General features: G+C 50.3%; 10 protein-coding genes across 10 annotated transcripts; 7 read left to right on the top strand and 3 right to left on the bottom strand.

The window, feature by feature from the left end:
* Positions 1-102: 102 nt before the first annotated feature.
* Positions 103-570, bottom strand: APUU_60034S (uncharacterized protein; the record flags this gene model as incomplete). Its single annotated transcript, XM_041706834.1, has 2 exons — positions 103-226; positions 284-570. 2 exons carry the CDS (start codon positions 568-570, stop codon positions 103-105), a joined length of 411 nt encoding a protein of 136 aa, XP_041559180.1.
* Positions 571-1720: 1150 nt separating this feature from the next.
* Positions 1721-2392, top strand: APUU_60033A (EGFR-like transmembrane domain-containing protein; the record flags this gene model as incomplete). The annotated part of the gene is made up of 2 exons (XM_041706833.1): positions 1721-1952; positions 2019-2392. The coding sequence occupies 2 exons, from the start codon at positions 1721-1723 to the stop codon at positions 2390-2392; spliced, it is 606 nt and encodes a 201-aa protein (XP_041559179.1).
* Positions 2393-2838: 446 nt separating this feature from the next.
* APUU_60032A (uncharacterized protein) lies at positions 2839-4892 on the top strand (the record flags this gene model as incomplete). The annotated part of the gene is made up of 6 exons (XM_041706832.1): positions 2839-3216; positions 3274-3437; positions 3508-3645; positions 3717-3813; positions 3931-4283; positions 4343-4892. 6 exons carry the CDS (start codon positions 2839-2841, stop codon positions 4890-4892), a joined length of 1680 nt encoding a protein of 559 aa, XP_041559178.1.
* Positions 4893-5991: 1099 nt separating this feature from the next.
* APUU_60031A (uncharacterized protein) lies at positions 5992-6573 on the top strand (the record flags this gene model as incomplete). The annotated part of the gene is made up of 1 exon (XM_041706831.1): positions 5992-6573. One exon carries the CDS (start codon positions 5992-5994, stop codon positions 6571-6573), a length of 582 nt encoding a protein of 193 aa, XP_041559177.1.
* Positions 6574-6822: 249 nt separating this feature from the next.
* On the bottom strand, positions 6823-8440 carry APUU_60030S (CFEM domain-containing protein; the record flags this gene model as incomplete). Its single annotated transcript, XM_041706830.1, has 8 exons — positions 6823-7139; positions 7186-7253; positions 7301-7683; positions 7728-7798; positions 7844-7880; positions 7925-8109; positions 8164-8302; positions 8348-8440. 8 exons carry the CDS (start codon positions 8438-8440, stop codon positions 6823-6825), a joined length of 1293 nt encoding a protein of 430 aa, XP_041559176.1.
* A 2702-nt stretch (positions 8441-11142) lies between these two features.
* On the top strand, positions 11143-12219 carry APUU_60029A (D-mandelate dehydrogenase-like dehydrogenase; the record flags this gene model as incomplete). Its single annotated transcript, XM_041706828.1, has 2 exons — positions 11143-11658; positions 11713-12219. The coding sequence occupies 2 exons, from the start codon at positions 11143-11145 to the stop codon at positions 12217-12219; spliced, it is 1023 nt and encodes a 340-aa protein (XP_041559175.1).
* A 717-nt stretch (positions 12220-12936) lies between these two features.
* Positions 12937-14301, top strand: APUU_60028A (uncharacterized protein; the record flags this gene model as incomplete). Its single annotated transcript, XM_041706827.1, has 1 exon — positions 12937-14301. One exon carries the CDS (start codon positions 12937-12939, stop codon positions 14299-14301), a length of 1365 nt encoding a protein of 454 aa, XP_041559174.1.
* An 877-nt stretch (positions 14302-15178) lies between these two features.
* Positions 15179-16422, top strand: APUU_60027A (uncharacterized protein; the record flags this gene model as incomplete). Its single annotated transcript, XM_041706826.1, has 2 exons — positions 15179-15211; positions 15259-16422. 2 exons carry the CDS (start codon positions 15179-15181, stop codon positions 16420-16422), a joined length of 1197 nt encoding a protein of 398 aa, XP_041559173.1.
* A 464-nt stretch (positions 16423-16886) lies between these two features.
* Positions 16887-18015, top strand: APUU_60026A (uncharacterized protein; the record flags this gene model as incomplete). Its single annotated transcript, XM_041706825.1, has 6 exons — positions 16887-17076; positions 17129-17202; positions 17253-17635; positions 17692-17756; positions 17807-17935; positions 17993-18015. The coding sequence occupies 6 exons, from the start codon at positions 16887-16889 to the stop codon at positions 18013-18015; spliced, it is 864 nt and encodes a 287-aa protein (XP_041559172.1).
* Positions 18016-18269: 254 nt separating this feature from the next.
* Positions 18270-19418, bottom strand: APUU_60025S (cytochrome and DOMON domain-containing protein; the record flags this gene model as incomplete). Its single annotated transcript, XM_041706824.1, has 1 exon — positions 18270-19418. One exon carries the CDS (start codon positions 19416-19418, stop codon positions 18270-18272), a length of 1149 nt encoding a protein of 382 aa, XP_041559171.1.
* Between the last annotated feature and the right edge of the window lie 242 nt (positions 19419-19660).

Below are 19660 nucleotides of genomic sequence, written 5' to 3'. Positions count from 1 at the left end.
TTATAATGACGATGATATATTCACAAGCTATTCGCTAGGTATATTAGTGAGAGAGAGAAGAGAAACACCCAGTATACCTGCATAAACAAAGAGGTCCGCAGTCTACCATTCAAACTCAATCTTGCACTGAGAAGAGGAAGTAACTCCAATACCGTAGAAATCGGTGCCACTAGTAGGATCCTGGCCCTCAATATGGGATTGGCTATCGTAGGAGCCGTGGCATTCCCTGGGAAGAAATCAGTATTGTTCTATTGATGTGGACAAACAAAAGATTAGAGCATACGTGAATTTATTAATGTCACAACTGGCGGCCCATCCAAAGCGCGCTTGTAGGCCATCGCCATCAACCCAGCCAAACTCGGTGCAGGCACCGGGACACTCATCAGAACAGTCCATTTCGCCGATTTGGTCGCCGTCTGGGTTGTATAACTTGACCCCGTCGGTTGCAGTCAGGGGGCCTGTTACAATGACCGAGTTGTCTCTCATCCAGCCGACAGCAGAGCATGTGGCTGCCATGGCGGTTGGGAGGCACGAGGCCATAAATAGTGCGGGAAGAATAGACTTGAACATGTTGGAAGAGATAGAAGAATGCAATAGGAATTGATAACAATAGAGTGCCTGGAAGACTGCGAGTTATCACCTTTAAATACTTTCAGCTACTAAATTCAGGAGTATCAACAATACTACCAGTCAGACATGAGGTCAGCCAAGGCCCTTTTGGCCCGTGGTTGTTCTTATTCATGGCCCTGTGGAGAAAGATCATCAGGCTGTGTTGGAATCTGCAGCAGATCTACAGCGTCCGTGGTACGGTGTACAGTCTCATAAAATGCTCCCCGTCAGCTTTAGTAACCGACATAGCCAGTAGACCTAGGGAGCAGCAGATGTAATGACCGGGCGCATATACTGCTGTAAAAGGCTGCCTTTCTCAATCTATAAGGCTGTCGGGTGTTTAAAGCAAGGCCGTGCCTTCTTCCTGCAAACTGCAATCGCCAAGCTTTAGGGAAGTTATTTGCAAAGACTAATAGTGCTGCAGGGCTGAGATAAGGGGTTTTTAATCCAAAGGCTATCCCCATAGGCCTTTGAATTGGTGTTGAACGAGCTCGTCGACACATCCATACCCGAGTAGGCAGCGTGTCCGACTCCAGCGCCAGATCGTTGCTGCATAAGGGGATCGGCTCCAGTTGCTCAGCCTCTTCAGCCTCAGCTGCCAAGAAGAGGGTATAATTGCTTGTTGTAACCCTGTTGTCTGAGCTTGCAGAGTTGAGAATCCTCATACGTTGCGGGCTGCTGTTTCCCCACACTCATTTCACCCTGGCTAACCACCCCGGGGTCTGCATCTCCACCGAGGTTAGAGGCTCGAGTCCGCGGAGTTATTTCGCAAGAGGGTAGTACGAGGCTGCAGGAAATCCGAGACCGCCTTGGCTCCTGTCAGATCTCCTGCTATCCCCAGACTAACTCTCCCCTTTTCCTAACTTTCCTTCTGTAATATACCGAGGCCTGGTGGTCTATCCCCAAGTCCTACAGGGCATGATCGGCACTGTTTATATCCATCCTTGATACTCTCACGCTCTTGTAGGCGATGACTGATTACAGCAGTCCCCCTGCTGGCTATGTCCTTCGGAGAAACGGCACCTGTACTGAGACCGAGCAGACATGCCACCACCCCTGGGCTTCTTGGTATAATTGTTGCCCGGAGGGCTCTTATTGCTCAGAAGACAGGATGATCTGTTGCCAGACCCGGTCAGGGTGTGCAGCAGTCGTCAAGGAAGATCCGCACTGCGCAAACAATGCGACCTGGGATTTGTACTACAACAATGGTGCTTACTTTTGCTGTCTGCACGGGAAGCAGGCCTTTGTGGAAACGTTCCCTGGGGATGGTGGAGCAGGCATTGGGTGCGCAGATGGGGAGCTGGATAATGCGTCTCAAAGTTTACTGCAGGTTATTGCAACAGGTGAGCTCCGAGTGGAGCAGAATATACAGCTGTCTTGAGCTAACAGCCATATCCCCGGTTACCCAGGCACTGGATCCGCATCACCAACACTATCCACATCGCCAACAAAATCCGAATCCGCGACACCAACCGAAATAGACACGGATGCCCCATCACCAACACAATCCGAGCCGGACTCGTCTTCGAACAATGCTGGAACTATTGCTGGGAGTGTTGTTGGTGGCTGTGCGGGAGTTGCGCTCATAATTGCACTGCTTTGGTTTCTGATGCGGCGTCGACGGAAACAGGATGTATCTGGGACAAGCCCCAATGCGAGCACACTGGTTCAGGATTCCAAAGGTGTATATAGAGCAGAGCTTGCCAACAATCCTGTCAGATCAGAGCTATCCGGCAGCCCTAATACCGTGGCCCATGAACTGCCTGTGAATACAAGCCAGTAGTAACAGCATTATGTCGAACATGGGATACCCCAACCTCATTTTTGTGATTATAATTCCTCTGTTATACCCGCTGGTACAGATGTCAGTACAACGTTTTGTTATATATTGTATCAGAATCACAGTCAATGCGACCCCGGGGCAGCAGGCTAAACCCCGGACAGAGGATAACATGTACAAATCGGGAGGCACAGAGAGATTGGAATTACTTGATAAAAACCCCGCAAGCCAGATGGGACACCCTTCGCAACCCTGTTATTGGAATATTCCGTCTGTCTTGCTCTGATTGCTCGCTGTTGTTGGCTCTAAAGCACAGCCTTGTGGGCACCAACGCACCTTCAGCCTCACCAGCACATATATATGGGTTATGGCTCTTCGCGGGCGGCTCGACCGCAATTCAATTTATTCCCATCTGAGGTTGTTCGATTCCCGGATAGAAATGTCCAGAAATGCGCGGAGAAGGATCTGAAACGGTGGAGCTGGATACATTCCAGCGTGACCAAGAGCCGTTAATGACTTCGTGTCCAACGGGCGATCAGGAACCCGACAAGGGGAATGTCATGTCTAGTCTTGAAAAGGCGGACAAGAAGCTAGACAGGGTCAGAAACTGGAAGGTCGCCCTCATTAATGGAGCAATTGCGTCGGTTATTGTCCTTTTCTTCAACCTAGGGTTCGTGCTATGGGCTATCCGACGCTATGAACTGGAAGATGGGCACGGGACCATCTATACAGGTCATTGTGAAAAGGCGCGGAGGATCAGTGTTTGGTTTCACTTGGTTATTAATGTTCTGGGGACTCTTCTCCTGGGCGCGAGTAACTACGCGATGGTATGGTACTCGATTGCGTCGTAACCTCATTGCTCGGGGACTAACATACCGTGGCAGCAATTCCTATGTGCACCCACAAGGGCTGATATCGATCGCGCACATGGGAAAGGGGCTGGACTAGACATTGGAGTGCCCAGTGTGCGGAATCGGACGAGGATATCCAAGAAGTGCGCCTTGCTGTGGATCTTCCTGGCTCTTTCATCCGTGCCTCTACACCTGGTGTAAGTCCGCTTCTACCGCGGGATGAGTTCTGATAAGCCCCGAATCGTTCGATACTAATATACCGACAAGGTACAACTCGACCGTTTTCCTGACAATGTCGGCTAATAGCTATGATGTTCTCAGGGCGAATCCATCACTCACCAGTCTCCCCGACGACGCCAATCTCACGCTGTCGAGTAATGGCTTTCAGGCTCAGAATACAATGAGGTGCTCGTCAATCTCCGTGAGAAGCTGGCCAAGGGCCATCTCGTCCGGTTTGACAATCCGGACTGTATTAGCGCCTACGCTACAACGTTTCAGTCGACTTATGGTAATCTTATTTTGATTACGGACGATGTGCACGCAACCGAGTATGAAGCTATGTACTACGAGGAGGTATACAGTCCTTCGCCGTATCCAGGAAACCCTTTCAAATGGATATGCTTGGGCCGTTTAGATGGCCATTACTGCTCTTATTTTATGTCTGATATCCGTGCCCACGCTTCGAATTAGGTGGTCAATGGCCACCCCGTTAACTACTGCCTGAGCGAAAAGCTCCCAGAAAAGTGCAAAGTACAGTACAGCCTGCCTCTGGCTATCGTGGTGATGGCGTTCAACCTAGTAAAGGTTGCGGTTATTTGCTATGCAGCGCTCACTTCGGCAGATACTAGTATGCCGATTCTGACTTCCGGCGATGCGATTGCATCCTTCCTGAGGACCCCGGATGAGACTACAAAGGGGCAGTGTATGGTTGCAAGAGAACGTCTAGGGACCCAGTATGGCCCCCAGGTCGTGAAATACCACAAGCTACACCACCGCTGGGGATCGGCTGTGTCTGTCCTGCAATGGCAAATCTGTCTATCATCGTACGTCCACTCCGTCCCCCACATCCTTCTCTCCGATGTACTTGGCTAACAAAGATCAGATACGCTATATCCATCTTCTTCGCCGTCATCTTTCTAGCCGTCGGGCTCAGCACCGCCAGCACATCCGACAATCAGGACACCAGCCGAGTGTGGAAGCTCGGATTAGGCGCCGCCGACCCCCTGACCATCCTCAAGGGCGATCACTGGCCAGTATCACTTATCGCAAACTCCCTGATTGCGAACACTCCGCAGGCAATATTTTCGGTTCTCTACTTCGTATTCAACAGCGTATTCACCACCATGGGCCTCTCCGCCGAATGGAGCGACTACGCAGTCCACCGAAAGGGCCTCCGCGTCTCAACCACTCCCAAAGGGGCCCAACGATCCACCTATTTCCTATCCCTGCCCAGTCGCTACGGCATTCCCGTCCTTGTTCTCTCTACCCTCATCCACTGGCTCATGTCCCAGAGTCTCTTCCTTGTTGCTGTCCACGCACGAGCGGGACCCGGCGCAGGACCTCACCTCGTGCGGTTATTCACCGGTGGCCATTGTGTCAGTACTCTCGGTAGGGGCCGTCATGCTTTCCTTTCTGGTTGCGTTGGCCTTTAGGCGGTTTCGCACTGGCATGCCCATCGCGGGGAGCGATAGTATGGCCATCTCGGCTGCATGCCATCCTGGCCATTCTTGCGATAATGATGGGAGTGGTGGAGAGCCCCAAAATGAGGAGTATCTGCGACTGCAATGGGGTGTTACAGCTACGCTTCCGGAGTGCGATGGTGATGTTGGTCATTGTACCTACTGTAGTGGAGATGGTGAGGCCCCAAAAGACGGGGGTTTTTATAGCTAGTTGGGCGGTAGTTGCAGACGCAGCCGCCGTGGGCTTCATATCACCCAAGAACAGACGGATAGTGATATATACCCTGACATTATGAATCGGTCCAGCTGATACTATTTCAATTTAAGCTCAGATCCAATAGATGTGTACAGGGCTTGGACATCTAAACTTTTGCACTTTCGTCTGAACACCAGGATGACGTTATCGGTTGTCCGCATTATTACTGCCAACTGTAAATCCACCTATAGGTCTGATATCTCTGTAGCGTTTACGTTGCAACCCGAAAAGATACTCTACTTCGGTGAATATGAGCTTGCCTTCATGGACTACATGTGTAAATCAAGCATTAAATGCACGCATGATGATGGAACCCATGGAGTGTATTGTCTTATGAAAGGAGCCAGAGGTGCTTCACTATCAAATCGCATTGTCAAAGCCGATCCACTATAGCAACAATAATCAATCGGTATTGTGGCTATTGTAGCAATCACTTTACACAATAGCATTTCTCAGCTCGCATGACTCTAGTATTCAGTTAACCTGAATGCTTGTGTATTTGAAGTATTCAATGACTGGTTTGTGTATATATGAGTTACAGGGCGTCTATTGTCAAAGTCCATTTACTATAGCAACAATACTCAAAGGGTATTGTGTCCATTGTAGCAATCAGCTTGCACAATGGCATTTTGGGCCTGTCATGACTTTAGTTTTCACTACACTTGAATGATTGTGTATTTGAACTATACAGCTTTAGCTATAAGAAGCCCCTACTTTCAGCTATCTGGTCAGAATATCATCTGTTCCACCATTGGCAATTCACCCAGACAACTATCAGCAGTACTATTATTACTTTCAATTCATTCAAGAATCAAGATGGCCGGTAACAACAAGGGAAAGGGAAAGAAGCCCGCAGCGCCCTCTGGCAGGGCTCCCCAATCGAACGCAGCGGCAGGATCTGTTGCCCGCGACCCTTATTCTGGACGGCGCCTTCAGCTTCCTTCGATAGAGGGTCAGTACGTACTGCCCAACATTCCAGGACGGCCCACAAGGACTCCGGAATATGCCCGTGACAGAGCGCCGCGGCCTACCGTGAACCCTGCGCCCAGGTTCCATCCCAACGACCCGACAAGCTCAGGGCAAATCTACCCAGCGAGGCGTCTCCCCGCCGGTCCCGCCCTGATCGACTCGCTCCCAGGCAGGACAAGGCCCCAGCAGCCGCCGGCTTCGCCAGCGCCAGCGTCGCGGCAGTCACCAAGACCGGCACAACAGGCGTCCGCTGCACCAAGACGGTCGTCCGATCACCAGCGCCGGTCAACGGCACCGTCACCTCCTCAGCGATTGCCAGTAGTCGGTCAGTGGGCGGGCTCCGACAACCGTCCGGCTTATGGCAGCAGTACCGGCGGAAGACCAGGCGGCCCAGCACCAGGTGGAAACCCAAATCGGCCTAGATATTGAACGCAAACACGGAGTGCGTCCTTTCATAGAGTTGTTGGTTCGTGAAAGAGCTTCTTGGTCACAATATTGGTTACGCGTATTGGTTCTCCCATACCCGTATCCACAAGATCTCCTGCATCTGTGCTTCGGTTATGCAAGTCGTTTTATCTGCGAGTACATTCATAGCATTGAATGGTATTAATACAGAAATATTTACTTTGCAAAGTCATTATGAACAAGTAGCGTAGCTGTATGTACAAATAACGTAACTCAGCTCCTATGGGACTCCACTTCAGACAGCTGGATGAAGCCATTCGCAGACTCCCTGGGCGATTTCCCGCTGTAGTCAACCGAGTACGAGACCGTCTTCGAGATACGACTTCTCCCACCAGCTGCATTTGTTCCACGATCAGTACGAGTGCGGCTTTTGTACTGGTTCATCTGTCCACTGGAAGCGTGGCCGCTTTCCGCTCCAAACATGCCAGGGAAGATACGGACCAGCATTGCTCTGGTGGCAGGAAGACAGGCGCAGATGATGGCGATTTGGCATTCAATGACAGACCAGCGATTGAGGGCCTCCATTTCGTCTGTATTTGTTAGCACCTCGCCGTTTGCCCTAGGAGTTATACTCACAAGTGGGATTTTCGATAGAGCTGTTCTCTGAAAATACAACGACTCGGACAACTCCAATAATCGTCAGTCTGATAATTCCGTTAGAATCTGCAGTGTAGTAAATTGAGTCACCTACACTAATCCTGATGCAAACATTACTGCGACGCCGACCTTCTTGCGCAGCGACAGATTGAGCTTGGAAACCTCGTATATGGGCATCACGACCATGACGGCATCGACCATGATATTGACGATTCCGTTGGCGAAAGTGGCTGCCGTAAAGTCGATACATTTCCCCTGCTCTAGCCCCTCCCACTGAGTCCAGGCTAGGTGGACTGGAATGCAGTGGAAGCTATCGGTGAGCATCCAGGTGACGGCGATGGCGGAGTTGATTCCGATCATGGTGTATGCAGTCCAGCGAAACACGGCAGACCGGAAGATTCGGAGGAGGAATAGACAAACGGAGATCTTTGCAAGGGAGATCAATGCTTTGTACGCCAGGACAAAGCCAAAGAAATGCTGAAAGAGTCAGTCTTGCCAATGCATCGCGGCAATGGGCGCACCTTGTATGCCTTGGTGATGTTGTCCTGGGGATAGATGTCCCAGATATTCTTCCCAAATCCATAATGAATCACTAAACTGTCAGATACGGATGCAATGAGTTGGATGGATGGCTTACTTGAAATATTTATCGAGAAGACAACAATTGCCAACGCCTGTCCAGATTAGCGACGTCGGTGACCAGGTCCAGGCGACTCACATATGCGACAGTAAGAGTGTAATCATCAGGGCCCCAGCCTCCGCCCAGATGCATCGTCTTCGTGGCCATTCGAATAATAAACAGGATCGTCGCGATCGCGAAGGGGATGATCGTGCCAGCATCGGCCTCTGGGTAGCGCTGCGTTACGGGGATGTCGCATTGGCGAGAACCGACGTATTTAGCCACTGGCATTATCATTAGTTGACGGAATAAGAGCTTGTCACAATACAGCGACTTACGTAGTGCGTCTTTCATTGTGCAGTTCGCCGTCACACAGCTTGATAGGGCCGACTGGTAGTTCTCGTCGGCGCAGAGACATGAAGTCTCGGTGGAAGGGCATGTTGTCTCTCGTGCAAGCAGTTCCTGCTGACATTCGATCTAAGTCGTATTAGAAATGGAGCAGCCAGCGATTGAGGTGCATACAGCGCATTGCGGAGGACTTGGGAGGTCAGCAGCAACAGTCCAGGCAACGCCCAGCAGGACCACGCTGTAAATAATGGACAGGTGCAGGCGCATACTGGCGGCAGTCTGGCAGAAAGCGAAGCAGTTATTCAGACCATCGAGGGGTCAACGCTGGATAAAACAGCCTGTAGCCTGCACCAAGGCGAATTCGTATCTCCACCTAGAAACATGGTTCATGCATAGAAGCGAAGCTTAGGAACCACATCGCCGTCCATGATGCAACCGTCCGGCCTTCTTGTAACTCAATGGCAGTCGATCGGCCTGGCACATGCCAGTCGCAATCTGGCACCGTCAATCAGGAAATTATCTTGCTGATAGTTGTCGATTCCAGTGGTTGCTCCGCCAGATCGACATGCGCTATTGGCAACACGAGCCCGACAAAGCTTATCAAGACATGTAACTGCCCCCAGGGTCCACAACGCGGCTCCAGTTCGCCAAATCCAGTCCAACGATGGCATTTGGACAGCTGCCAAATGGACGGACAGTCTGGCTCCACTTGCTGCATCGGGCAGGATGAGCCTACGCTTTTGCCACTCACGTATGAACAGTTTTACACTGGTGTTGCATTTTGAACATATCAATTAGCTAAACAAACTCAGGTACGAGCTTGGATTATGCCGGAACTGCAAAGGGACTATTTTATTGTTCTTTCCATTGTCCTTTGTATCTGACATGACAGCTGGCAGCTGCCAGGAAGACTCTGGTTCTTCTATTGAACTCTATCAGAAACTCACATGCTGCCGAATTCTCGCGCCTTGAAGCTGGAGCATTTACATGTGCTACTGCTCCATAATAGCAGACATGGATGATCGAACACATGCGGCTCGTTTCGACTTAAAAGGAGCCTTCCTCGTTGCTCTGGAAGGTCTAGTGGGGCGATATAGCGTTCAATATACTCAATATACTTCAATATATCCCCGCCTGATCTTCTCATCATGTTTCCAGTGGCTTTCGGACGGGTCATGGCCGGGATTCCGCCTCCAGTCCGGTGTCCTTTTTCCAAACTCGGCGACCGGCTCGGGGAATATTGAAATATCTTCAGCGGGCTTCCTGTAGGGAATTCCCATCCTGAGGGGCATGATCTACAATTACTATTTTATAGTGTGAGATGGAGTGCATCTGGGTTGTGAACTGAATGACGCGTATGCTCCCACCTACCATTCTGACAAGCCATCGTTTGTTGTATTTCGTGTTTCGATGTGCCACTCAATACTAACAGTCCGATTTAGCTCCGAGCCTTTGAATATATATTGATGATATTTCCATCCAGCAGAAGTTGCGCTACATTCCACTCCCTCCTGTATAGGCACGACAGTGGACCGTCGCCGTCACCCTCACGCACCCCCTTTTTTGGCGAGTTGTTAATGAATTATATTCCTGCTTTCGAAACCACCTGCTCCAGCGGCTGCCACTGGCTCCCGATGAATGGAATCCCAGTCCTCGTCCAAAACCAGGTGACGATGGCAACTGCAATAACAAAGTGAATACCAAATGAGGGTCATGCCGAGCCTGAAGCCTGTCCACTGCACCGAGATCGCCGCCTTGAACGAGAAAACCGTCGTCTAGAGTTATACGAGAGAGGCTAGCCGGAATCAAAGCTTCCATTGATACTAGGGAAAAGAAGAGGGAGATACAATGTCGAGAAGTTGGCTTAGTCGACTCTTACAGTATCCGGCGAGGTGGTATGCTTCCCATTGGGACCGGCGCACCAGTGTCAGGATGTCAGGATACCCCGGTCTTTGGTGGCCGCCGATGTATTATTTCCATGCGTAGCACGCCCAGGTTGAGGCGAGAGGCCGCTGTGTTGTAGGTTTCTGACTGTTAGCCCTGCCACGACTGCCACTGGAATTCCCTGGATATTCACCCTTCACGTCTGCCTAATTCTCTGTTTATTCCTACTTCGGATGGTGGATCTGCGACGCTATCTTGGCCACAGCGAGGATCTAAGCGGGGCAGGTCCTCTCTAGCTAAAGTCCCAGCCCAGGGCCCAGTGGTATCCAAGAGCCGCCTGGACTGTTACGCCGTTTGTTTTGAGTAATCCTACCAGGCCGCTGGGATGGTCGATCAAGTACTCTTCTATTCTTCCGCGCCTCCAGAGCCGTAATGCCAAGGGCCCGTCGCTTCTTGGCTCGCAGAAGGTGCCAGGGGTTCCGCGTAAAGCACAGCCGAGTCTGTCAATTACTGCTTCTGTGATGTAACCGTGGAGTGATACCCAGCGGAGTGTTGTCTATGCTGCCGGAATGCAGATTACCTACTGGAATACAGCCTGGTAACATGGGATAGGTCCTTCATCGCACGCACACCCATGGTATTTGCGGAGCGTGCTCGAAATCCTCCCTCATAGGGACTCTGGCCTTCCTGGGTGAAGCCTTGCCTGAGCTTTGGCTGAAGGGGTAAGAATTGAAGTAATATTTATTATATCTATATTATACCAAGAATCAGATGCCTGTAAGCCTGCTGTATATCATCGGTATGCTGCTGTACATATACTTGCTTTCTTGTCGGGAAATATATATTTTGTGCGTGCCCGCGATTCTGCAGATGTATAATGGCATATTATATTTCCAACCACAATATTATAACTGTAAAGTACCTAAAATCCCTCTATTTCTATTTATTGAGTATTACAGCCTGTTTTCCCTTTTCCGCTGCAGTCGGGTTGTTGTCGGAAAACTCCGAGCGGGGAAGCGGAAATCCACCGACTCCAACATTGCAGCATTCACTACAATCTTTCGAAAAGAAATCGAAGAAAAGAAATGGCCGTCGTCAAACCCAGAGTCGTCTTCCTGAACAGCCCTAAATGCACTCCAGCTTCCTATCTCGAGCAGTTCAGCAGTGACTTCGCCTTCTCCGTGCTTCCGGCCGCCAACCGCGCGGAAACCAAGGCCCTCCTCCCAAAGGATATTGCTGACAATGGACCCATCCACGCCTTCATAATTGGCATGGGAACAACTCCCTATGAGCCGTACGATGAAGACCTTCTCTCGGGTCTCACTCCCCACTGCCGGATTATCGCCTCCGCCAGCGCCGGGTACAACGAGTTCGATGTGGAGTGGATGGCAAGTCAAGGCATCTGGTTCTGTAATACCGTTGATGCTGTCGCAGAAGCCACAGCCGATATGGCCATGTTCCTGACTCTCGGCGTGCTCCGGAATACGAGCGTGGCTGAGAAGAGAGTCCGCGAGGGCCGTTGGCGGAGCCCAGAGTTGGTCCCAGCAAGGGATCCGAGTGGGTTGACGCTGGGGATTATTGGCTTGGGTGCAATTGGAAAGGTATTCTAATACATATTCCTCTCTAAATATTGAACTGGTTCTAATGGAGTATAGTATCTCGCCCGCAAAGCGGGGGCCTTCAATCTCAACATCACATACCATAACCGACGCCAACTCTCTGCCCAAGTGGAGAAAGAATATAACCTCACCTACGCGCCAAGTCTAACTGATCTCTTGTCGGTGTCGGATATTGTATCCGTAAATTGCCCTCTCAATGCCAAAACAACCAATCTGATTGGTGCTGCTGAGTTTTCCGCGATGAAGGATGGCACCTTCTTCATCAACACTGCCCGGGGTGCTATTGTGAATGAGGAAGCCCTTGTTGAGGCGCTGAAGTCAGGCAAAGTCGCCCGAGCTGGATTGGATGCCTTCCCCGACGAGCCCAATGTGAATCCTTTCTTGAGGGAGAGTGAGAAGGTCGTTTTGCAGCCGCACCTGGGCGGGTCGACTGATATGGCATTTCAAAAAGCCGAGAGGGAGTGCTTTGAGAATATTCGGGCATTCTTCAAAGATGGGAGACCGTTGTCGCCAGTTATTGAAATCGGAAGCCGCAAGTTGTAAATGTAAGCGTTATATTCAGGTATCAACAGAGCTGGGGGGAGAACCGGAAACCAGCATTTGGCAACAAGTGAAGCGAGTAACCCTTATCAATCATAAATCTGTAAGCCCCCGGCAGAAAGTAACTGGCAGATTTATACAGCAGCAGATGCTGCTAATATAACGGGGATTGGTCACCGGCAGCGATTAATCTTTGTTTGCATTTAAACGGAGGGGATTGCTTCAATCGCAACCGGTCTGGGTGTAGAGTAGAACATATTACTAGAGAATAATCTGCTTAATAGTTAGGGACGCCCCAATGCCTTTCAAGTAGCTAGATCGGCCCCGTTTGCTCCACGTTTGCAGACTATGTCCACCTGCAGATAAGCCGGACCTGCCAACACGAAGACGTACTCAAGCAAGATTGTCGAGAAGGAGACACTTCAAGCATTTGCTTTTTCACCCTTGGCCCACTTTTACTCTGTGCCGGGTATTGAGTGATTGGGGGGCCCTCGCTGTGGTGGCTTGGCAGATACGAGGCCCTCAGATATCTGGTTGGTTGTTCGGTAGCTTGTCCCTCCCCAAGTCCCACAGATTTAAGCAACGAGAGGGGATTGATCTGGGTGATTGAGGGCCCAATTTGCAGACCGACTAACCACAATTTAAGCGGCATCGCCAACGTCTACAGCCCGCCACGGTTTACTTCAACCAAATCTCTGTACCCAGTGAATATAACAGAAAATGCCCGATCTTATAAGCCTCATCGGGGTACTGGGACTGTTAGAGATGAGGACCGTGCCGGATCAGGATCCAGCAGGGGAGTACGCAGATAACCAGGAGGCCATGGAAAAGCTCCAGTCGCTCGTACCACTCGCCTCAGACAATACCACGGAAAGTTACGATAAAAAGGCCCAGCTTGCAACGCTCTATCTGAAAACCGGATCTTTTGATCAAGCAGTACCACTACTGAGAGACACCCTGGACGGCCGACGGAGGCTTCTGGGGTCCGACCATGCAGCAATTATCCAGACGGAAGAGCTACTAGCTTGCGCACTGTACGCCCAGGGCGAGACTGTGGATGCATTAAAAGAATTCCAAGCAGCTTGTGCGATTAGGACTCGGACCCCGGGCACCGAAGACGGGTGGACAGTTCAGAACATGTTCAACACGGGAATTGTGACCTGGCATATCGGGGAACATCAAGAAGCATGCGATATAATGAGCAAAACGTACAAAATGTCCGAGCGAATACACGGACCGCATCATCCTAGCACTCTTTCCGCCATGGAGAATTCATCTTTCATGTACCATTTTGTGGAACGTTCGTGGGAAGCCCAGAAAGTCCAACAGAAAGTGGTGAACGTACGGCTGAATGACTTGCCTCACGACGGTGGGACTATTTTAAAATCAGCTATTCTGCTGGGAAAGATATGCATGGACAAGGAATGGTGGGAGAACTGTGAAAAGACATACAGCCTCATTGTAGAACTTCGCACCAATCTGGAAGGCTCAGACAGTCCGGCGACCTTGGCCAGCAAAGCCAACCTTGCAACCGCAGTGCAAAAGCAGGGTCGCCTTGACGAGGGCGAGAAAATATGCCTTGAGATATCAGATGTCGCCCGAACAGAGTTTGGCCCTGAGTCGCCAGTGGCCCTGCGCTGCAAACTACGTCTAGCAACAATCCTCAGTGATAAAGGGGAGCACATTCCAGCTCTGGCCATACAGCGGGAGGTTTTGCAGATTCAGGAACAGGCCCTTGGAAGCTCTCATGAAGACACGTGTTGCACGCTGTGTCATCTCTCCGAGACACTGGTGGAATTGGAGCAGTATGATGAAGCAGTCACGGCGTTGAAAAGGCTGGTCTCTGCTTTGGAACAGAGGCTGGGAGTGTGTGATCCCGAAGCTTTGTCCGCCAGCCTCGACCTGTCCATGCTTCTTGCTCGCATAGACTTGATAGATGAGGCTGAGGATATCGTTGTCAATGTCATTAGTGGCCGTGAGGCAGCCGAGGACAGCGAGCTACTATTTAAGTTGAGGAAAGCAGTTAATGTTTTGCTGCAGCACGGTAGAACCGCGCCATTCAACAAATTTTACCTCGGTCTTTAGCTATGCTATTGATTCAAATATCTGCTGTCTCGTGTAAGGCAGTGCGTAGATTAAAATAGCATGGGAATACGGCTATGCTGCAAGCAGTACGCTGCGACGATCTACCTTAGCTTTATACAAACACCAAGTCCGGCAGGTATCCTCATATTAATGGACCCTCATCATTCATACTGAGTAGCACAATTGAGATGCCATGAACTTCAGCTTTGGACTCCGTACAAGTTGTTTGGAATAAGCCTTGGCTCGTGACATTGATAACTCTCCCAGCAAGACCAACTCCTATATTATAGATATATAACCGTGGACCCTGTATCTACAAGGGCCTTGATATTGTCTGCAGTCCCCGCTAGTCAATCTGGAAACCTTACTGTATCACATCGACACACTATTCTCACGGAGCGTCGCTAGTCCAAGAGGGTAGGGAGAGACTGCAGTTATGGTCAGATACAGGTACTCCAAGCTCTAACAATAGTGAAACTTGGAGCGGAAAGCGGCGGACTCTGTAATCGCGCCGGAGACAAGAAAGCGACGGTCGACTACCTAGGGTTTCGCAAACGACAGGCTGGTGCATGATCCGTTGGTCCTGATCTGGACGTCCGTGCCGACAGGGAATTCGCTGTACTATGTCGGTGCGCCCGCGGAGACGAGGGACCGGAACTGGATAATGTTTGCCTGTTACCTTGGAATTGGATACGGGAACAGAGAAGATGTTTCACTACAAATAGCGTCGGGGAATACGAGCCAGCAGGGTGCTAATGACACGGCGTGCAGTGGAATGAGTCATTGATCAGCCCTAATAACCTGCGGGGTTGACTCAAAAGCTCAACCATCTCTCTTCACCATCACAATTGTCTTTGACAGCCTGTCAAATCTCACCATGCAGCAGATCGCCTCGTTTGAACTCCCCAGGGTATGTATCCCTCTCCGCTATCTGCTAATGTGCTGACGAGTGGGCAGTGGATTGAGCACCACAGCCAGGATACCTCGCTGATGATGGCTGGGAGTGCGACGCCAGCGTTATCAATCCAAGATCTGATTGACCTGTCCACAGACAGCCACAAGACCGCGGACGCTCTTTCGATCAACTCGCTGAAGCTATCTTTATCTACTCCTAGTGGCAACGAGACGCTTCGCGCACAGATCGCTGGGCTGTACAATGGCATTACTGCAAACCAGGTGTTGGCGACCCAAGGAACAAGCGGTGCCAACGCTTTGGCCTTTCAGAGCTTACTTGGAGCTGGGGACCATGTAATTACAATGTACCCTGCCTATACCCAGCTTCTGTCTGTTCCCAAGGGGATTCCGGGTGTGGAGCACTCTTTTTGGCCTCTGGATATAAACAACAACATGCAAGCCAATGTTCAACTTCTTGAAAGTTTGATTCGACCAAATACGAAGATGATCGTGCTGAACAACCCGAACAACCCTCTGGGTACTGTCCTGTCAGTTGAACAGCAGCACGGAATTGCAGCTCTCGCTCATTCTCGTGGTATAGTCCTGCTGGTTGATGAAATATTCCGGCCGTTGTTTCATGACTCAAGCATTGGGTGTCCTCCCTCGTTTATGGAGCTTTCTGATAGCTACGACAATATCATTGTCACCGGCTCATTGAGCAAGGCCTGGGGATTATCTGGTGTTAGAACAGGCTGGATCGCCACCAGAAATGCGGACATACTGGCTCGCTGTGTCAACCTAAGTCTCTACACGACCATGGCACTGAGCACGATTGACCAGGTTATTGCTACGGAGGCTTTGAGTGATCGCTGTCGGCCCAGGATATTATCGCGACATCTGGAATTGGCCAAGCAGAATATTGCGATCTTGAGTAACTTCGTGGAGCAAAATAAACCAGTCTGCGCCTGGACTCGTCCAAGTGCTGGAGGAACCGCATTTCTGCGGTTCTTCAGGAATGGGGTTCCCGTCGACGATGTTGAGCTCTGCTTGAAGCTGAAGCAAGAGAAGGGGGTTCTTCTAGCCCCAGGCAGTCTTTGTTTTGGACTTGATGGTGCTCATGACTTTCGTGGGTTTGTCCGGATCCATCTGACGGTGCAGCCTGAGCGCATGGCCCCAGCGGTAGAGGCTCTTGGGCACTTTCTGCGCACTTATCTGTCGGAAAATTGAGACTTCCCTATTTTCTGTTCTTCACTGGGTACATACATAGTTGAACACACTCCTTGACATGAACTTAATCTACCTTGTACTGTGAGTAGTTACTGGTGGCGATAGCAACGAATATATGGTTCCATGGATCCAGCGGACTCTTAGAAACGACCGCCACTGAAATAACCCCGGAACTACTATTATGACCACGTGGATTATATTGCAGGACTGTACTCGTCATAGTCCCAAGTTTTAACGGTTCTGCGCCAGCCTCGACACTGCCTCAACTGCATGACTGCTACCACTGTGGGAGATCGTGGATAGAACTCAATTCATTGCCCGATGGCCCGGTCATATTGATATCGATGCAATGTGGCTTTCATTGCAAGAGCAAGCCCTTGTCTCTCTACTCGTATTCTGCCGGCTGCAAGTGTTTTGTGCTAACGGAAACCTCCCATTTTACATCCCACAGTTTGGACCTCTTGATGGCCAATCTTGACCACTGGAGTACAGTCCTGGTGGTGGTTCCTATCGTGGGCATTTCTGTAGCTACCCTGTTCTTCTTCCTACGCCTGGTTAGTCGGCGACTTTCGCAGCAGAGGTTAGATATTGGTGACCTTTTCATGGGTCTTGGGCTGTTGTTCTGCTACGCCGTGAGCCTAAGTACTATCATCGGTGGGTATCGCAGGTGATGGACGATGGAGCTGCGCTGACGTGTACTTTGCAGCTGCATTCAGTGGTAAAGGACAAGATGTATGGAGCTTGGATGAGAGGTCCAGCACAAGTAGCCGGAGGACGTTGGTGGGTAACAAACCCAGACCAATTCAATACATATATGCTGAAATTTATAGCTATTCTGGCTGACGCAGACATTCTGGCCGGTGTCCCAGACGTTTGTTAAGTTATCCATAATCATGCTCCTTCGCCAACTTGTCGGTCGAGTGCCTCGGTGGCCGGCCTTGCTTGCTATCCTTATCGTCTTCAGCATTAGCTGGGGCATTACTGCATTCTTTGGCAATATTTTCCAATGCTCCCCACCAGAGTACTTCTGGCGTGCACCTTATATCAGAGGCTCATGTATGCGCGGGCAGATGACCTTCTATATGGTCATCGGCACATTGTCACTCTTTGAAGATGTAGTGCTCCTGCTTCTGCCGATTTCTATTGTATGGAGGCTGCGGATGGGCATCCAGCAAAAGCTGCAGGTCACCGGTCTGTTCTGCCTTGGGGGCTTGTATGCTATTCCTCCTTTCAGATCTGTCGCCGCAGACGAGCTGACTGCATTATTAGAGTCTGTATATTTAGCCTCCTTCGTGTGATTGCGTTTCACAACTATCTTACAAAGACCGCTTCTTGTGAGTGTCACAAGTATACCAGTGGAGTAACGCTAACAGGTAATACTTAGCCAGCGGCTCCAAAGAAGCTCTATGGACAGTCCTTGAGCTCGACGTTGCTATAATATGCTCTTCTCTCGTGCTGATGCGACCCTTGCTGGCTCGACCATGCTTGAATTGGATACACTGTGGCAGGAATTGTAAGTGGCCATATCCAGAAGTTATTCATTAACACAACCGTTGCTAACTTCTACTAGCATCCTGTACAGAGGTCAAATAATTACATAGTACTGAGTAATAGCCATTTTAAATTTCATCTGAGAACCTGTGCACGATCCTCCACAGTTAGCTGCGAATCGGGCGTGTTTTTATAATCAACAATTTATATTACCTGACGTGAATGATAACCTGCTCTTGTGTCCCTTCGATATAATCCTGTCCCATGAAAACGACGTTGGAAACGCAACTATTAAGATACCGAGGCTATGAAAATTTCGACTGATTTAACCTCGACTGGAATTGCTGACATGCATTTCAACGCTTCCTGCAAAAAAGCCAACTAACAGCCAAGGCATAGCTGATGCAGACCAAGCCAGCAATTACTGAATACGCAATCACTGCACCAACAGGAGCAAAAGAAAGACCAACGCCCGCCAGGCGAAATCCAAGCCCAGCATTTATCATGCCAAGGGTGATAAAAGTGCGGCCAAACCACCTATGCAGATAGCTGGCGATGCTTTTCATGCCGGTCCGGCGAAAGTAAAGATGCTGGGCGAGACCCATAGCTGGCTGGAAAAGAATCAGACACGAGACTGTCGTAATGCCAATGATGGGATGATAGAAGCCTATGAGCTGTAGGTCCTTTGCCATGGAGATACCAATTCCAAGTCCCGCGACTGTCAATGCAAGAGTGAAAAGTTGCAAACAGGCGTGGATATCTACCGTTCGAGGTGACGGAACTGCCGGAACTACCAGGGCAAACAACGGGAATAAAACAACAAAGGAAAGTATCATGATGACGGCGTGGGCAATTCTTTTCCGCGAGACTGACTGATAGTCGACGGTTGTGCCAGCCTGTGCAGTGGTGGACGTACCGGAGTCCCCGAGAAATGGATTGTCCGAGTTGCCTCCAGTCGCCTGCTTCAAGTTGAGCGTTGCGGTGCCATAAAAGTTGTGCATAGGCAGTTCCTCAGACGTGTCCTCGGAATCAAGAAATGGGCCGTTTTTTACAGCCCATATCCAGGGGCTTGACGAGCTGGTCACATCCTCATGACCTCCAGGCCAGGAAACACAACTCTCGCATCGGATATTCGCCGTCATCACCCCATCGTGGATGCCACTTCCATCGAGAACTGAGATCCGAGCTTGCGGGTTGTAAAGAGGCTCGACGTGCTCCTGCTTCCCCAGACGTGGTGAGACCGTTACGTTGTTCCCAGAGCCGTATACAATGAATATATTTGCACCTTGCATCATCACGCCTTGTCCAAATGCTAACCATTCAAGCTGCTTCGTAGACTTTATTTGAATGAAAATGGGTCCGGATCCAGAGTTGCTCGTGGTTTGAGGGATATTAACGCTGTAGCTGATTTCGCTTTGCCCTGGGGGACTGAGAACCTGTACTTGGGCGAGCGCATTACTGAGCTGCAGAAGAAGCCAGAAACTGAAGTAGAGTATGTTGGTCATATCGCAAGCGGGACAGCAGAGCAGGAAGGATAGAGGCAAGGTAGCAAGGACTGCTGAGACTTTGACCAGTGGTTATAGGTATTCTACCAGCTGTGATGACTCAATCTAGTTCTGCTAACAGACCGAGACCACTTCCTGCGTCCCATCCAAACTGACAAAACGCCAGAGTCTAGAAGCATGGTTCCTGCCAGCATGACGCTCTAGGCTACACAAGAAAAAAGCCAAATGGGTGAACCGGACCG

The sequence above is a fragment of the Aspergillus puulaauensis genome, chromosome 6 (assembly GCF_016861865.1).
Source record: "Aspergillus puulaauensis MK2 DNA, chromosome 6, nearly complete sequence".
In the NCBI taxonomy this organism is placed as follows: domain Eukaryota; kingdom Fungi; phylum Ascomycota; class Eurotiomycetes; order Eurotiales; family Aspergillaceae; genus Aspergillus; species Aspergillus puulaauensis.
This window is presented reverse-complemented; position numbering and strand designations above follow the sequence as displayed.